This window comes from Corvus moneduloides, chromosome 4 (genome assembly GCF_009650955.1).
Source record: "Corvus moneduloides isolate bCorMon1 chromosome 4, bCorMon1.pri, whole genome shotgun sequence".
NCBI classification, from domain to species: domain Eukaryota; kingdom Metazoa; phylum Chordata; class Aves; order Passeriformes; family Corvidae; genus Corvus; species Corvus moneduloides.
In genome coordinates, this window is record NC_045479.1 from 15,962,686 (window position 1) to 15,979,416 (window position 16,731).

The window sequence follows — 16,731 nt, forward strand, 5'->3', positions numbered from 1 at the left end:
CTGAACTACTTTTTGACAGGTCCACCCCAAGATGGTTTAGTTTGGTTCTGCTAAAAATGTTTGTCACATGCTTTTAAACTGAATGCTTTCACAAGCAACACTGGGTGCTGATTTCCCTGGAAGTTCAATCGGAGACTTCCCAGTTGAGGTCCCAGCTCTCAATGGAAAAGGCACCAATGGTTCCTGTAGAGCTCCATGCTGGTTTGTAGAACTCTCTGCACACAGCTCAGAGGAGGATCCGGACCTTCCTTTTACAGTTCTGCATAAGAACTTTAGTTTCGCTTCTAATAACCAAGGGCTCTACATTGCTTAATTATGCTTTATTCTGTGTGCTTCAGTCGTAATTAAAAGTACTCTGAGGCTTGGGGGAGAAAAAATATATTGGGCTAAGCGCATATGCATGCAGGGAATGTATGTGTTGGTTATGCATAGGGGTAGGACATTCCTTTGAAGGTCAGTTCAGCTTTTAAATACTCATGCTCTAGTGAAAAGAGCCACTTTTCATCACCCAACAAGCTGCTGGTGGCTACTGCCAGCGAGGGATGGGAAGATGTTAATTGGCTGGCTTGGAGGGCCTGTCAGTGCTGAAGTTGAGGTGAAAGATGTGTACACAATACGTGCTACACGTGGAGAAGCTGAATCTGTAAATGGGATTGGGAAGGAGACAGGGTCAGGTGTCAGGGGTCTGTTGACTGTCATAAACCTGATTGGTGCTCAAGATGTTGCAGCATTTTCATGCTGGTGCACATGGGCAGCAGGGTAATGCTATTACCTGTTTGATTTCCAATCAGCCACTGGCTGTGCTGTGGCACAGAGTTCACAAAGAAGAGGCGAGGCTGCGTGGGGAAGTTATCTGTGGAGCACGGGAGGTTGTGAAATCTGTTCCTGTAGGGTTTGCCTTCTCTGTAGAGCACTATTGTTCATGCTTCTCTCTCTTTTTTTTTTTTTTTATGTCTTTCTATTTTGGATCGCATTAGTGTAATTCCTGCAATAATTTCTGTATAGCCACAGACCTCGACCTTTTCTGTACTTTTTAATCTTGTCACTGCCAGCTGAAACATGCTGACGCTTTCCTCTGAAGTTTTCCGTAGTATCCCCTAGTGAAGAAAATGGAGAAGCAGGAAACAAGGTGGGAGTACAATTAACTTTACGAAGGGGCACCGTGCTGCTTTATCAGAAGATGTCTCTGCTATTGGGTGCTTTGCTTCTGAGTGCACCAAATTGAGCTCACCTGGGGAACAACCTGGAAGCAATTGGTAGACGAGCAAGCGCAGGTGTAGGAAAACGAGGGCGCCGCTGGGTGCTCCGGGGCACCTGGGCGCACTCTCGAAGGCGTTCGCAGTGCGAAGCCGGGCGGGAGCGGGACGCGGCTGAGGCCGGGGGCGGCCGCGGGAGCGCTGGGGCGGGGCCGCGGGGCGGGGCGCGGCGGGGCGCGGCCGCGGGGGCGCGGCGGGGGCGCGGCGCGGCCATTGGCCGGCGGCCGGAGGGGCGTGGCGGCGGGCGTGGCCGGCCAGGAGTTTCCCACAATGCCCCGCTGCAGTGCGGCCGCCGATGGATGCTGCGCGGTCGCGCTGCCATTTGCAGCCGCCGCGGCTCGCAGCGCGCCCCGCGGCCCCGGGAGCTGCGGTCCCCCGGCCGCCGCCGCCCCCCAGCGCCTGCAGCCGCCGGCCGGCCCTCCCCTGCCCCCGCCTCCTCCTCCTTCTCGGCCCCACTGCCCCGCCGCAATGAACCCCCCCGCCGCGGCCGGCGGGGAGGAGACGGGGGCGGCGGGCGGCGGCGGCTGCCGGGGGGCCGAGGGTGGCGGGGAGGCGGCGGGCGCCGCCGGGGTCCCGGAGGAGCCGGGGCTGTCAGCGGCGGACGAGTCGCTGGAGGAGAAGCTGCGGAGCCTCACCTTCAGGAAGCAGGTGTCCTACAGGTGGGTGCCGGCCGGGCGGGCGCCTCTCGCTGGGTGGGGAGGCGGCAGGTGGGTCCGGCGGCGGCGCGGCCGGGCAGCGGTGTGAGGGCAGCACCCTGGAGCCTGAGGGGCTTTTCCTTCATCCTGAAGCCTGAAAGAGCTCTCCCAGATCGGCTTTCCCTTAAGCCAGCGAGCGACCTGCTCTCAGCCCCGCTGCTGCCGTCAGGTTTAGGGTGCTCCTCCGGCGCGGCAGCGCCAGGGGAGATGGGGACCGTGACGGGGAATGTGGGTGAACTTCAGAGTTGCTCCGAGCCAGAGTCGGAGATCTTGCCCGGGGAATAGGGCTGCCTGTGCGCTTTGCCCTTTTCAGTAAAAGCACAGCCGCCCGTGACCCCGGCGCCTCCGAACGCTCGTTAAGGGGATCGGAAAAGCCTTTCTGGCGGCACCGCTGCTCCCGGGAGGGGTTTCTCTGCGGGAATTCTCCAGGAGTGCAGTGTCCCTCTCCCTGCCTGCTCCCCACCCGCTCTGGCCGCCGTTGCATAAGCCCCAGCGGCTGATAAGATAGGGGGGCTGCTGTGCCCAGCAACCCACGCGTGGCTGTGGGCTGAGGGCCACCAGCGGGCAGTTGCCCGGTGCCACATGACCTGCTATGGCCAGCGCAGGACGTTGCTTTCATAATCAGGGTCTTCTGTTTTTATGGCCGTGCATTTACCTCACTGGTCTGATGCCAAATAAATGGGTTTGTTCCTCCTGTAAATACACCTGTGTGAAGGACCCGTCGGTGGGGCTTGTCTGCTCTTCTGTTACCAGCTAGGAGCTGTTAATTACCAGCATCTGCTGAAACGAATTGCTGTCTGAGACGCTTCATGCCAAAAAGTTTTTGAGCCTTACCTAATTCTAGCTGTAGAGCCCCTGTGGAGGCAGCACACCATCAGTAACTAGTGTTCTAGTGTGCTTAGGGATGAGCCCTCTGAGCTGGGAGGATAGAAAACACAGAGCTGTTACTTGTCTCTGCAGGAAAAGGGTGTCTCTAGCCCCAGGTAAATCAGCTGAAGAATTTCCCCTGCCGTGGGGATGCTTAACGTGCTGTCAATTTACAGCTGGGATAACTTAGGAGCCGGTCTGAGTCTAAGCTTTGCAGGTGTCAGGGCTTAAAAATGATGTAATTAAACACTCTTCGTAGCTGAAGTTTTATATAATACTTGATGTGTGCAGAGAGACTTTTCCCAGCAGTGAGTGTGAAGTTTGGGATGATTCATTCTGGACTCAGTAAGGTGAGCAACGGGAAAATGAAAACTTACTGGACACCTCTGAAACAAACATTACATCAGTCAGCTCTTGGTACTTTTGCACCTCTACCCTGACAATTTCTTTAGCTTGTACCGTTTAGGGGCAACTCCACTGCAGAAAATGGCAAAGTCTGAGGTGAGCTTTTGAGATCAAGTGGCTGCTAACGAGACAGATTTGCTCATGTGTCTGCTCTTGGGACAGTAGGCAAGGGGTTTGCAGTAAGTCTTCTACCTTTTTTTTTTTTTTTGAGGGGAAAGGGAAGAGGAGGTACTAAAATCTGTTTTTAATGTTCTGCTCTCTAGATTGCCTTCGAAGTGTGTTAAAGATGTTGGTATTCTTGAAGTTTTCTGCATGGTCGTTATTTGTAAGGGCTTCATAATAAATGCTTTTAGGAGGAAATGTGGGGTTTTTTTTCCTCTTCTTTCTCCTCTCCTTCATCTATGCAAGTCCTGAACCTTCAGATACAAAAGCCTTTTCTTAAGCATCTCTTGATGCATATCACTTGCTCTACTTGACTTAAGATATGTGCAAGAAAGTACATTTTCTTTGCATCCTTGGATTTCCACACCTTTTCCTGATTTAGAGCTGGTTTCCTACAGATAATATGCACTTTATCATTTATCCATAATGAGAACAATCTGGATAGACAGTAGAGTAAATAACTTCCACAGAGGACCTCCACTGAGTTCTCCACACCCTGCAACCCCAGGCTCTTTAAATTGCTACCATTTCTCTCAGGAAATTAAGGTTGCTGAAATACACTTGCAAATGTAAATGACTATATCAGGTCTAGGAAAACCTATTTACATTGGCACTTGGACTCCCTTATCCACTGGTACAATAGAAATTATTCAAGGCTTCATACAGCCTTTCAAAGAGCTCATTTAGGGCTCTCTATGCAGGTGCATTACACTGCTGTACACAGCCATAGAGCTGTATTTATACATTCAGGAAAAAAACCCCAACAGTTGGAACTTGCTTAAAATAATAAAGATGCATGAAAATTCATGTAAAAAATAAATCTATTGGTGGTAGTTGAAGGAGTGAAATGGGAGGTCAGGGTATTGTTACAAGGGAAAAAAAAGGAAGAAAAAACTTCTGCTGTACCAACGTTATTAAACTGTAGTTTGCCTGGGGCTGGGCCTCAAATATTATCTTCCTCCCTCCCTTTTGTTTTGTTGTTAAAAAGCAAATGTCTTCAATGTAAACACATCTCTAATTAGCTGACATTGTTGTTGCATGCAAATAACCTGTTTGTTTCTCTAGAGCTGTACCAAAACTATGAGTAACATATTCAGAAATCAATGTTTTGTACCGGTGGGGCCAGTAGCTTGAAAAGCAGAAACTGCTGTATTAACTATGCCACGATTTTGTGTAGCAAATACCAACGTAGGCGTGTTTGTCCCCCAGTCAAACCGGCAGGAGGAAAAACTTGCTTTGAATAACGCAGATATGCCTCGTGGGGAGCTTGAAAATTCCCGTGCCCTTGCCATGTTCCCAGCCTTATCCACCGTGCCCCTGGCGCTCCCCAAAGCTCGGCGTCCGCACCCGAAGCTCTGTTGAGAGCAGAGCTGTGCTCTCCCCGGCACTCTGCTCTAATCACGGCTCCATGCGCGCTGGGGATGTGCCGCTTTCCCGTGCTTCGTGTGCGGGAGCTGGTGGCTTTCCAGCGCGGCTGCCCCTGCGCGTCCGTGCGCTGCCAACGCGCGGCCCTCGGGCATCTCCCCGCGCAGCGGAGCGCCGGGCACACGGAGGGCACGGGAGGCTCCCAGCAGGACCCTCCATCCCTTACCGAGGGGTGTCCTGCGGAGCGAGTGACAGCCAGAGAAATCATCTCCCTTCTCAGCCTCACGCTGCTGAACGAGGCCAGCCGCCCCAGGGGTTGGGTGCTGACATCAGAATGCCAACAGCCAAGCAGCGATTCTTAGCCCTTAAATATTTTACCCTGCAAATATGGGGTTAAGTATCTCCTGCTGAAAATCCGAAATACTGGCTCACAAAATGAAAACTTTTTTTTTTAAAAATAAGCTGATAGAACCAAAAGTTCAGTTTCCTGCCCTACTGTGAAAAGATTGGCAAATGAAAACAGAAAAGTGAATTAAATATGTACATCTGCCAGAGAGAAATGCTTTCTACATTTGGTTCTTGGAGTAGTATTTGCCCCATACATTTCTAGACCCAGCAGAATATTTACAAGGTAGTGGAACAGAAAGCAGTGAGGTAATTTTTTCCCCCCTTAATTTGTATTATTTTGTCATTGCAGAATTTGTGAGGAACCTCATGGTGTCTTTTAGGTTACGTAGAGATTAAAGTTGCTTTCCTGAAGTAATTCTTGATATAAAGAGAAATTCAGATTATAGCAAAGATGGATGCACTGTAAGAATATTTCCACAATAAAAAGCTAAGGTAAGAGGAAACCTTGGAAATAAAGCATTATGTGGTAGTTTCCTGCAGGTATTTGCAGGTCTAAAATCTAATCTGAAATGCAGTCTTGTAATTTAATTGTTTATGCTTAGAGAAATAGTAAAAGTAACAAATAAATGAATAAAAACCCCAACCAAACAAGAAATCATCCTTTAAAAATCAGAACAGACAACACAATCTAAAAGGAAGAAATCAATAAGGCAAATGGTGTTTAATTTCTTAACTAAATGTTATTTAGAAATCCAGGGAATCTTGATTAGTGGTATTGGAAATAAAAATAAAGTTGTAATTTTTAATGGCCCTCTTGTGAGAGCTCAAGTGGTGTTTGGCATACACTTGTCACTGGAGAACAGTTTTTCTAGAGAACGTAATTTCGTTTTGACCAACCAGAAATCCTGACTGAGGCAGTGGGTGGCAGGCTTTAGAAGTGTTGCTCGTACGTGAGTCAGGAATTTCCAGATGCGGGGCCATAACGAACCATCTCGGAGTCCTGTGCCGCTAATTGGCAGCGTCCTGGCAGCTCAGTGGTCGTGCCTTGTCTTTGGCAGAGGTGTCTTGCTCCAGCAGGGAATCATGCACTGCCCTTTTGGTAATGGAAGAGGCTGGAGGCACTGGTTTCCCTAGCTCACTGTGCTCCTGGCCACCCAGTTCCACTCGTGGTGGAATGAGTCACCGTGAACGGTCACCATCTCAAATAGGTGGTTTGAGGTTCCTTGGCTGAATTTTCTCCCCCAGTTGCCAAATGAATCTGTTTGGGATGTGCCCTGTGTGCTTTCCCGCCCCTTCCTCTGCAAGCAGAAGCCAAGAATTGAGCTGGCCTCTCCCCCTGCACCATCAGCAAGAACTGCTCCTCTGCCATGGCAATAAGTAACAGGAGTTATAATTAGAGTTGGTTTTGTCACTGCATTTGAAGGGGAAAAAGTTATGGCAAGGAAATTCCAGGAAATCCTTATTACACAAGCCCTGTCATTGTTGATGAGCATATAAGTACCTGAGACTACAGATGGGGACCAAAATAGAAATGTAAACAAAGGTAACATGCTTATTTTTTTGGTTCTTTTATTTTCAGACATGATAGCGACCGTAAAACGCGCATCACTTCTCAGTAAATATTAAATATAGACCGGATAGTAGAGGTGCCTCCTATTACTAAGACTTAATTGTTTTATGAAATGTGACAACATTTACTAGTGTACTGTGAAATATTATAAATAATTAAAGCTGAATGACATTTGTAAAAATGAAAACACCCAACACAAGCTTTTGATCGTTTGATTGTGTTGTTTTATTTTACTTAAGTTCCCTTAAATCTTAACACATTCTAATGCTGTAAATGTGTGTGGTTGTTCTGCATGAAAATGATGGATAGATTTTTATCTTCTACCAAATGTCAAGGAAATAATTCTCACACTCTGGCCTAATCTCAGAGGATCTGTGTGCAACTGTCTTTGTTAGAAGTGGTGGGTAGGTACTGTGCAGTCCTGTTACCACCCACTCGTGTAACAGGAACTCGATTTACTTTGTCACCTAAGACTTTCATCACCATTTTGTTTCCTCCCAAAGCAGATTACTGGATGTTTTTGGTACATGAGGGGGCTTTCATGAAGCTATTTGATTTATAAAGCTTTGAGGTGGAAACTCTGTGCTGCAGCAAAATGCAGAAAAATGCTAGGATAGTCAGAAAGAAGAATTCTGCCATGGGAAAATCAAGTTGACATTTAAGGTTCCCTCCTGACATTGAGTTGTGGCTGCCAGTGTGGCCATCAATGTCTCTATGTAGCACAAAGTAAAGGGGACAATCTTTGAATTTAGAGTGTGTCTCACATTCTCCCTTCTGTATCTGGGCTTAGCAGCACCTCACAAAAGAGGTGTTGTGAGTGGTAGCTCTGACTAAAATTACACATGAGCTGCAATGGAATTATGCACATAGTCAGAAGGAGATAAGTGCATCACTGATCTGAATGGGTGAGCCTCTGTGAGCACATAATGAAGCTGTTGTGCAGCACAGGCACGGACCTGTACGCTCAGATTGCCCTGCAGGTGGAAAATTTCATCGTGTAAAAAGTGCTGAATCAGGCGCCACATAACTTTGATGAAGTGGAAAATCACTTTTGTTCTTTCTGGTCCTTTGGAATAAATGAGCAGGTAATCAGTTCTGCTCTCCCGGGTCACTCATGGGGCTCATGAAATTATTTTCTTGAAGCCTCACCAGACTTTTGACAGATTTGTTTGTTTGGGGTTTTTTTTTGTTTTGTTTTTTTAATTAAAAAATATTTTTTATTTGGCAACTTGGCTGAGTTTTTGGGAAGGAGATGTGTATAGGCAACAATCTTCTGTGCTCTTTCTGTTCCTTTACTGGTACGTGCAGCAGAGCCTGGGCATGAAATACACACGTGACAGTCAGACAAAGGATTTCACTGATGTTAAGGAAAAAGAGGAACGGGGGAAAGAATAATAATAAAAAAATGGTCAGGAACGGCAGCCTCACATCTTTGTATCCCCTTCTAGTTACAGAACTGTCAGTGAAAAATTTTGCCTTGGAAAAGAAAGGATGTAGAATGTTGGAGCTCTTTTTTTATCTCACTTTACAAAGTTGTTGTTTTGCTTTTTTAAAAGCTCTTCGTAAGTGGAAGTGGTGCATGATCTCAAGTGTATTTGACATGTTCACCCACATGTCCCAGTGTTGGTTTGGGGAGGTTTTTTTTCACCTTCCTTCTTTTAGTTTTTGGATGATTCTATGGTTTGTTGCTCTCAGCAGAGAAAAGCTGTGTGGGACTGGGTATATTTGGAAAAAAAGTGTTAAGAGTACCTCTAGAGAGCCTCTGTGTGTGTGTGTGTGTGTAGGGAGACTGTAGAGGCCTCCATATGGGTTAGTGCTGGGTATTTGGTGTCTGTGTGGTTAAGGTGATGGCCTTTCAGGGTGGAGAAGGTGTATGGTGGGACATGGGCACGAAGGACTTTGCTGTGTGTTTTAAAAGGTGCAGCCTTGTGGGAAAACCATCTGTGCTTTCATCAAATAACTGCTGGGCCTTCTGTGGGCTCAGAAATGTATACCAGGGTGTGTTGTGTGTTTGTGGGCCTTGGTGCATGCTCTGTGTAAATATCCAGGGACAGAGATGAAGTGATGTCATTATGTTGCTAATTCCAATGTATGGTGTGTGGGTTTTCAGCCCTCTTCTGTCCTTTCCTCTGAGGTAGTACATGTTTATGCATATAAAATGTTAATGTGCTTGCTCATGGCGAAGGCCACGGCTCTGATGGAAAGTGCAGGGCCCAGAGCCGTGTCCCAGGCTTCCAGGCACGTTTCTCTCTCTTTCAAAGCCCCCAGGTCTCTCTGGATTCACTTCTAATTTCTGTCTGTACTGTGTTTTTCCCTTCTGTTTTCCTGTATCTCTTGGTGAGGATCTGCTGGGTACAGTTGCTTCCCTGGTGCCATGTTGTGCCAGCCCCTGGATTCTCTTGTTACCCTTTCTCTTGGGATGTTGAGCTCCTGGTGTGGCTGTTTCTGATGCACGTGCAGCCCACTTCATGCTGCCAGCAGGGAAATTGATTGCCTTTCAGCCAGCTCATAAAGGCTTTTTTTTTTTTTTTTTTTTCTACCTAGAAACTTGTCTTTTGTGTTTTGCCTATAAAGGAATTCCAGGAGGATTTTGTCGGTGAAGATTAAGATGTGTGCAGTCCTCACACCAGCACCACCTTGTCTAATGTGTTGGCTGCTGTGGGCCACAGATTGGCACAGACTGTCCAGTCTGTGCTTGAATCTGTCTCTGAGTAAAACACTAAGCTTGGGATGACTGTGGTTAGGAAAAAAAAGGTTTTTCTGCCTTAAATATCACTAGAATTTTTTTGCTTATAAAAGACCACAGTCCCCCATCTTAGTCTGCAGAAGAGATCCACAAATGAAGTAGGAGACTGTGTAGTGTCAAGGAAGAGGCTGTTTGCTTTTTGACTCCAAAAAAATCTATTGTGCTGGTTAGAGCAGCACAATAGAGCATTAGGAAAAGAGCACTTTTCCTAATGGGAAAGTGCTACTTCATAATTTGGTTCATCCAACTTTCTTTTTTTTTTTGAGAGGTTGTAGCATGAAATTCTACCTACAAAGTTTTCCAGCTCACCCTACCTCAAACTACAAAGTGTAATTCTTGCCCATTGGACGTTGTCTCAGCTTTTTCCACCTGTAGGGCTGCAATCTGTGACAATACAGAACACAGGCAGTGTAGGGGCTGAGTCTTTGTAGATAGGCTCCGAGAAACAGAGGGAAAGGAACATAAAGTGACTTATTTTAGAGTGCAGATGGAGTCCGTGGGAAAAAGTGGAAACAGATCTTCAACTCTAGCACTTAGAGTAAGACCTCTCATCCAGGCCAAAATGAGACTGGAAGAGAAATGGATTGAAACCACAACTTTTGGTAAAAACCTGAAAGTTGGGGGAGAGGCAGAGGACAACTGTGCATGAATATTATAATTTGATCTTGCTTAGAGTATAATGTACCCAAATATACCTAAAGGGGGCCTACAGGAAATTTGGAGAGGAGCTCCTTGAAAGGGTGGGTAGTGACAGGACCAGGGATAATGGCTTTAAAATGAAAAAGGATGGGATTAGACTAGATTCCTGTTACAAAGAAATTCTTTCCTGTGAGGGTGGTTAGGCACTGGAACAGGTTGCCCAGAAAAGCTGTGGATGCCCCATCTCTGGAAGTGTTCAAGGCCAGGTTGGATGGGGCTCTGAGCAAGCTGGGATAGTGGAAGTTGTCTCAGCCTGAGGAAGGGGTGTTGGATCAAGATGATCCACAAGGTCCTTTTCAAACCAAAGCATTCTTTGAGTCCAGGAAGTTTTGCTTCTGACTTCTTTCACTGAGCATGTGAGAGGGTTCATTTTTAAAGAGCTTCAGTAGCCTGAGGCTGCCACAGGGCACTAAGTGGTTCTTCTGAATGTCTCAACACCTTCAGCTAACTTAGTGAAATGGCTCAGCATAAAGGTGGGGAAGAGGCTGAGGGAAAAGGGAAGGATTTGTTAGGTGATTCTGAGGAATGAATGATCACTAACTGCTATGCTTGTGACAAGGGAAGCTGGTGCAGGGCTGACCTTGTCTATGCTCTGGGATTGAACATGGTATTTCCCAGTACCTGTTTATGCTGCATTTTTGAGGAAGTTTAGTGGTTTGAAGTGCTTGTGCTAGAAAAACCTTGGTAATCAGGTCCCAAAACTTTCAGTCCTGGATTTCCATTCCACTGCAGCTCTGAATGGCACTGCCAGAATCCCTTTCCATTTAACAGCTGTTTGAAAGCTTAGTTAGATTCAAAACTTACAGCTCCTAATGGGAAAGTGCTATTTCATAATTTGGTTCATCCAACTTTTTTTTTTTTTTTTTTTGAGGGGTTATAGCATTAAATTCTACCTACCAAGCTTTCCAGCTCACCGACCCTACAGACTGCTTAACACTAATCCCTGCTGCTGTAGACAAATGGCCATGCAGTCAGAGAGAAGGGAGGTGTGTAATTGTGCTTGGGATTGAGGCATAATTGAACACATCGTTGCTCCTCCTGTGGCTAAGCATGATAGATGAGAAGATGTAGGATTCTCTTCCCCCCAGGCTGCCAATAAGGTGTGTACCATCAGCAATGAGGTCACTCACTGGCAGTGGGGAATGGTGCTGCAGGCAGCCCTATAACCTCAGCTGGGCTATGGATGCGTTGCAGAGATAAATGATATTGGTGCTTTTGGTTGTCTGACTCTGTGCAAGAGCTCTTGGAGGAGAGATGTGGGCTCCTTTTCAATGTCCAGGGACTTGGAGGAAGGTGCTTAGTGGTCAGAGGTGTGGGTAGTGGGAATGTGGTGGGTGAATACTTTGTCTTGCTTTTTAATATCCTTTTCAGATTTATTCAAAATTATCCATTCCTCCCTCGCTGTTACTAAGGAGCTTGTGTTTAATATGTACATCTAAAATATGTACATATTAAGGCTATATGATACAGAAGTGTTTGGGGGTATGAGCTGGTGCTTTTTAAAGAAGGAGAAGAAAATTATCATGTTTAATAGAGACGTAATTGTTAGAACCACTATGGTTATGTAGAACTCGCTTCAATATTTGTAATTTCACCAACTTCAAAGTATTTCAAAATTGTAAAATTTGTTTCAATATTTCTAATTTCTTTCAAATGTTCATGAGTTTTGCTTGTCATAAAAACAAATAGCAAAGTTCTTGTTAGTCAGATTATATTTCTTCTAAATTGTGTGACTCATCAGGAAGCTTGACCCACTGGGGAGCATTTTCCAAGTGGGGCAGGGATTAAGCTTCAATTGCACAGATTCATCAAAGATGATGAGTCGAATACCTTAGAATCCCTCTGTGCTCTGAAACTGCTCCCTGATGTGTAATATGCAGGAGAGAGGACTGCCTGTGATGCTCTGAGAGGTGCCATGGGGTTTCTGGCCACAGTAGGAGAGGGTGAGGAAGCAAAATAGCTTTAAAGCCTGTTAGCATTAAAAGATGATGAGAAAATACCTTCCTGTCATCACTTTATTTCATTAGGTTGCTAACGAGTTTCCTCTAGGGATGGTAATGGGGTAGTTCTGATGCTTTTATCCAATTAGCGAGTGATCCCAGGAGTATATCCTTTTGTTGTGAAAACATATCGAGGTTCATTCCTCCTGGAGCATTGCATCCTGCAGGTGCTCTGAAGGCAATGAAATGCCATGTGAAGGTGCATGCTAGGCCAGGTCCTTCGTTATTAATTGCTGATGTTAGCCCAATCTATGGTTTTGAGATGGAGCCCTAGAGGGCAATGGACTCTCCTGTGAAAGTAAGTGAAATGCCAAAGATGTGAATAAATTTCACTCTCAGTGTTGAGGTTATTTGTAAGTTGAGACACTGAGAGAATTCGCATTTTAAAAACCCTCATGTAGATAGGAAGCAGAAGATAAGTGCCTTTGATGCTGCTGCCTTTAGGGATATCCAGCACCAGTGCCTTGCCAGCTGCCTGTGCTCGTAGGAACCTTTGCTTCTGGCACTACGGCCACCTCCAGGTTTTAGCTTGATTTGAAATGACATTTCAAATGAAGAAGGAATTAGCAGCAGTACTGATGCAGCTGACATGTTTGGTTGTGGGTGGCCTTCCATTAGTGAAAAGAGCTTGAACTATTCCTTGGTTTTCATTTTTGTCTCTGCAGGTAGCCAGCAGTTGAAACTTCTCTTGTAGGGCAGTATATCTGGCTTTGTGGCAGGTAGTTTCGTCCCTGGCCAGTGTCTACCATGAGAGAATTTATGTCTTTCTATATCTTTTGGTTGCTCTCTGCCCTTTTAATTCTGTAATTTTCCTCTGTTGCCCTGCCTTCACCGAGACACCAGTGCTCTGTGTTATTTATATACCTGGGGCTGTGCAGTGCATGGTACAACGGACGAAGAACACGGAATTATATGAACACTGGGATTCACATTCTACAAGGTTAAAGTTACTGAGGTTGCTCAAACAGTTTTTTCCTGCCTCCAAGGTTAGTGTGAGCTTTTTAGTGCAGTGTTTTATCTCTGATTCTTTACCATCAAGATGCCCATAAGCTGCCTCCTTTCCCCTTTAGAGTTGCAATATAGGGAGTTTCCAGGCCCTGCAGTGGTAGGCTGTGTTGCAGAGGGGTTACATGCTCTTTTAAAGTGTAATTGGAATAGAGACTGTTTTTTGACTCCTTCCTGTCTGTACAATGCAAACCTATGGCAAAAGTAAGAGGTACTACTTACCCTCTCCAGCTTTTCAGCTTTTACTTTGTTCAGCTTTTTCAGGTATTGAAGGAATGCTGAGAGGTGTCTGACAAACCCCACTGATGCATAATGAACAGTGCTGGAGCAGGCTCACAGTGGGTTGGGTACAAGGTAGTGCTGTGATGCTTGCCTGGGCTCTCTTTAGGCTTTGTGAATCTTGATTCAGCCTGGACAGCAAACAGCAAAACAGTGCTTTTCATTTCCTTGAGTGTGATATGGACCATGTCATCGTTTGATAAATGTGCTGTGTTCCAGAGTGAACAGCAAAATTACCGAGTGTCGGGTTATTTGGCCTCTGTCTTGGCAGCATTTTGCTTCTCTTTTTTCAGCAGAGAGGAGAAGGATGAGTAATGTTGGCTGTGATGCTGGGGCAGCTACAAGTTGGATTGAGACCAATGAAGCAGTTAAGATGCTCCCTCACAGATTTTACATATGGTGTTTGGAAACTGCTGCCCTGATGGTCTTCAGTCTAGTGGCCTAGGAGTGGCAGCTCTTTCCCCAAAAACTCCCTTACCAATCAAACCTTAATCCATTTGAGAGGGAGAAAAACCATAACCTTCAGCAGGGATGGCTGCTGGCAGCCTGGCTGGCTCTGGTGCCCTCCAAAGGGAGGGCTGGCAGAAACATAGCTTTTCTGCTTTCCAGAGGAGATCCTACATGTCATTTCCTCTGGGAATAGCCTGGGCTTTCCCAGTGCACAGCAAGCTGCTGTCCAGACCCCAGACTCTTGGGGATGTGATGGACATGAACAACGTAAGCCAAGCATTATGTAGGTTTATCCAAGCCCGTGGGCAGTCTCAAGCCAGAAGCACTCTAAGAAATGCTGTCCAGGGCAGGACAAACCCAGAGAAAGTGTTGTATGACCTCCCCTCTTAAAGAATGTGTTTAGAAAAACCTCATATATGATAATATTTTTTGGTGGCGTTTGTTTTTATTTTGAGTAGAATAAATTCAGCTAATTCTTAATTTTTTTTTTTTTTTTTTAATGAAGGGCGCAAGGCTGAGCTATCTCTGGCTGCAACTGGAAGAGGTGTTTAGTATGACGCACAAGTAATTTTATTTCCTCATAGGTAATCTTCTAGAGTCACCTATTCAAGAGGAAGGCATGTATTCTTTACAATTTTTGCCTCGTGTCTGGTGAAAACGTGAGGGATCAGATAGCAGGGAATTTAAAAGAAAAACCTAATCTAATCCCTTGGTTGGGCAATATGATATTTTGTCCCTAATCCCTGGATTGCTCAGTACACTCTTCTCCCCTTACCCCCACCTCCTTTGTGCAGAAAGGAAAGCACGGAAATGTAATTCTGCCATCAGCAGATGATGGGTTGAGGCTGTCTTTTTCCTGCCCATACAATAGCTGCTTACATTTCCCATTTCCCTTCTTTCTGAAGAAAGGCTTTGCTTTTGCTGTTTATATTAGTACCTGGTCCAGTAAGCCACAGTTGCTGAGCCCGAGTGGGGGGGCTCCTCTCCTTTCACAGATCATGCTATTTTTCTGTGGGAAGAGAAGATAAGATGACTAATTTGGGGAGAGAGAGAAGGAAGAAGGGAGCTGACCTGTGGCTTTGAAAGTGCTGGGTTCATTCCTCCTCATTTCCTAATTGGTAGGGGCTGTTGTCTGCTCAGGGAGAGGTTCTGTGCAGACCAAGGCAGTGAGAGCTTCCATCACACGCTGATTATACCCCTCTTCTGACTTAGCAGAAAAAGAAGGTAATTCACTTTCTTTTCAGTCTTTGGCCCTAGTCCTAGGATTGCTCAAGTCTTTTGCTTCACAAAAACTGGAGATCATCCCATTTTACATGTGAAGTGCCAAGATACCAAATGGCCTTGCCTTTCTGCCACCAGTGATGTTATTTTACTATCCTTTGCAGCTGTGCATCTTATCAGTTATAAAGCTGAACTTTACTGTCTCCTGAAGAGTATGGATGTGGGCCTGCTCCATGTGTCTGCTTCTCCCATCTGCTTGTGCTGGGAGCTGTAGGTGACAAAAAAAAGATTTGATCATTTCAGCCCAGTCAGAGTTTTAGCTGACCAAAGATCGGCTTCTCCAGCGGGTCACCAGCAATTATGAGGCAAGGAGAGGAAGGAAGGGTGGTGCACGCTTAAAGTGCACTAGGTGATGCTTTGTAACAGTAAATTTTACAAGCTTGAAAGAAGCCATTAGGCATATGAAATGCAGAGAGAAAAAAAAGGGGGAGGAAATGATCTGGGAGAGCAAAATCCACACTCAACTTCACCTGATTTGATGCAATGGCTGAAAAAGAGAAAGATGTGGATTTTTCTCCTGTAGGAGATGCAGCTTGCTGTCTCATGAGGCTGTTCCCTGGCAAGCCAGCTCTCCTGCCCACTCTGCATCATGAGGATCATGTGCAGAAAACATGGTGTTCTCCTGGGTTTTGCTGTGTCTGAGCTGTGCCTGCACAGCAGCCCCTGATTCTGCATGGTAGCCCCTTTCCCAGCCATCCCTACCCAAACACAGTGGGAGCTTTTTGTTTCTGATTCAGTCACTTTGCAAACAGTGTCACAATTTGTCAGGTGCTGAGCATGATATTTGCTTGATGGAAATGTTGGTCCTATTGTGAATCAACCCTAACAGCTTCTCGCAGCGAGGTTGTAAGACAATGAGACAAATTTACTACAGAGGCAGACAAAGCAGCTTCTATTATGTGTGGAACCACAAATAATAGGAGCAGAAATGAAAACCAGTGAGAATATCTTTGTGTTGGGTGGTTGCAGGCACAACAGTGCGCGTCAGCGGCTGGCTCGAGTGACGAAGGTGTTGGGGACAGCCAGGTGAGCCCGGAGGACTCGTGCCTGGTGTGGCTGAGCTGGGGGTGTGTGCTGAAACACAAAGAAGATTTCAAAGTCATTCTGTGAAGAGTCTGCTCAAACAGGGAGGCAGTGGGAAAACACATTTGTTTCTTAGAACAGTGACCTTTCACTCATCCTAAGAAAGCCGGGCGTGAGGTAATACTTGTGAAGGTACCACAATACATACACTCACTTGTAACTCCAGTCTTCTCTAGTGGAGAAGGGTAGCTTAAAATCTCCCAGGGGAATATTCTCATTTTAACATTTTAATTTTGACATAATATTTTCCAACTGAAATCTTCTGGGGAAGATGTTGATTTGTTTAAAAAAGCCTCCCAACATGACCAATATATTTATATCTTCATCTTGTAAGTGAAATATAGAATGGTTGATATTATGGCTCCTTTTGTTCATGCTGAGTTCTTTTTTTCACTCTGATTCAGAAGAGAAAAGTGATTTTGTTTTGATTTGAAACATAAGAATTTCCCAGTGAATGCGAGTGCTGCATTCTGGCAAGCCAAAGTTGTTATTTGGAGTGTTTGTGAAACTGTCTTGGTCA

At 45.7% G+C, this 16,731-nt stretch overlaps 1 protein-coding gene across 7 annotated transcripts in view; it reads left to right on the plus strand.

Annotated features, from left to right (window-relative positions):
• The first annotated feature begins 1,709 nt into the window (after positions 1 to 1,709).
• DGKI (diacylglycerol kinase iota) overlaps positions 1,710 to 16,731 on the plus strand; it is a 211,885-nt gene continuing 196,863 nt past the window's right edge. For 3 of the 7 annotated variants that reach the window (XM_032105885.1, XM_032105886.1, XM_032105893.1), the window contains exon 1: positions 1,794 to 1,915. Coding sequence is in view for 1 of the 7 variants with exons in the window: in XM_032105887.1 (XP_031961778.1) it covers positions 1,725 to 1,915 (191 nt within the window). In the remaining 6 variants the exon portion in view is untranslated. Of the gene's footprint in view, positions 1,916 to 16,731 lie in introns of all 7 variants that reach the window. The other 4 variants (XM_032105888.1, XM_032105891.1, XM_032105887.1 and 1 more) reach the window with 3 other exon arrangements.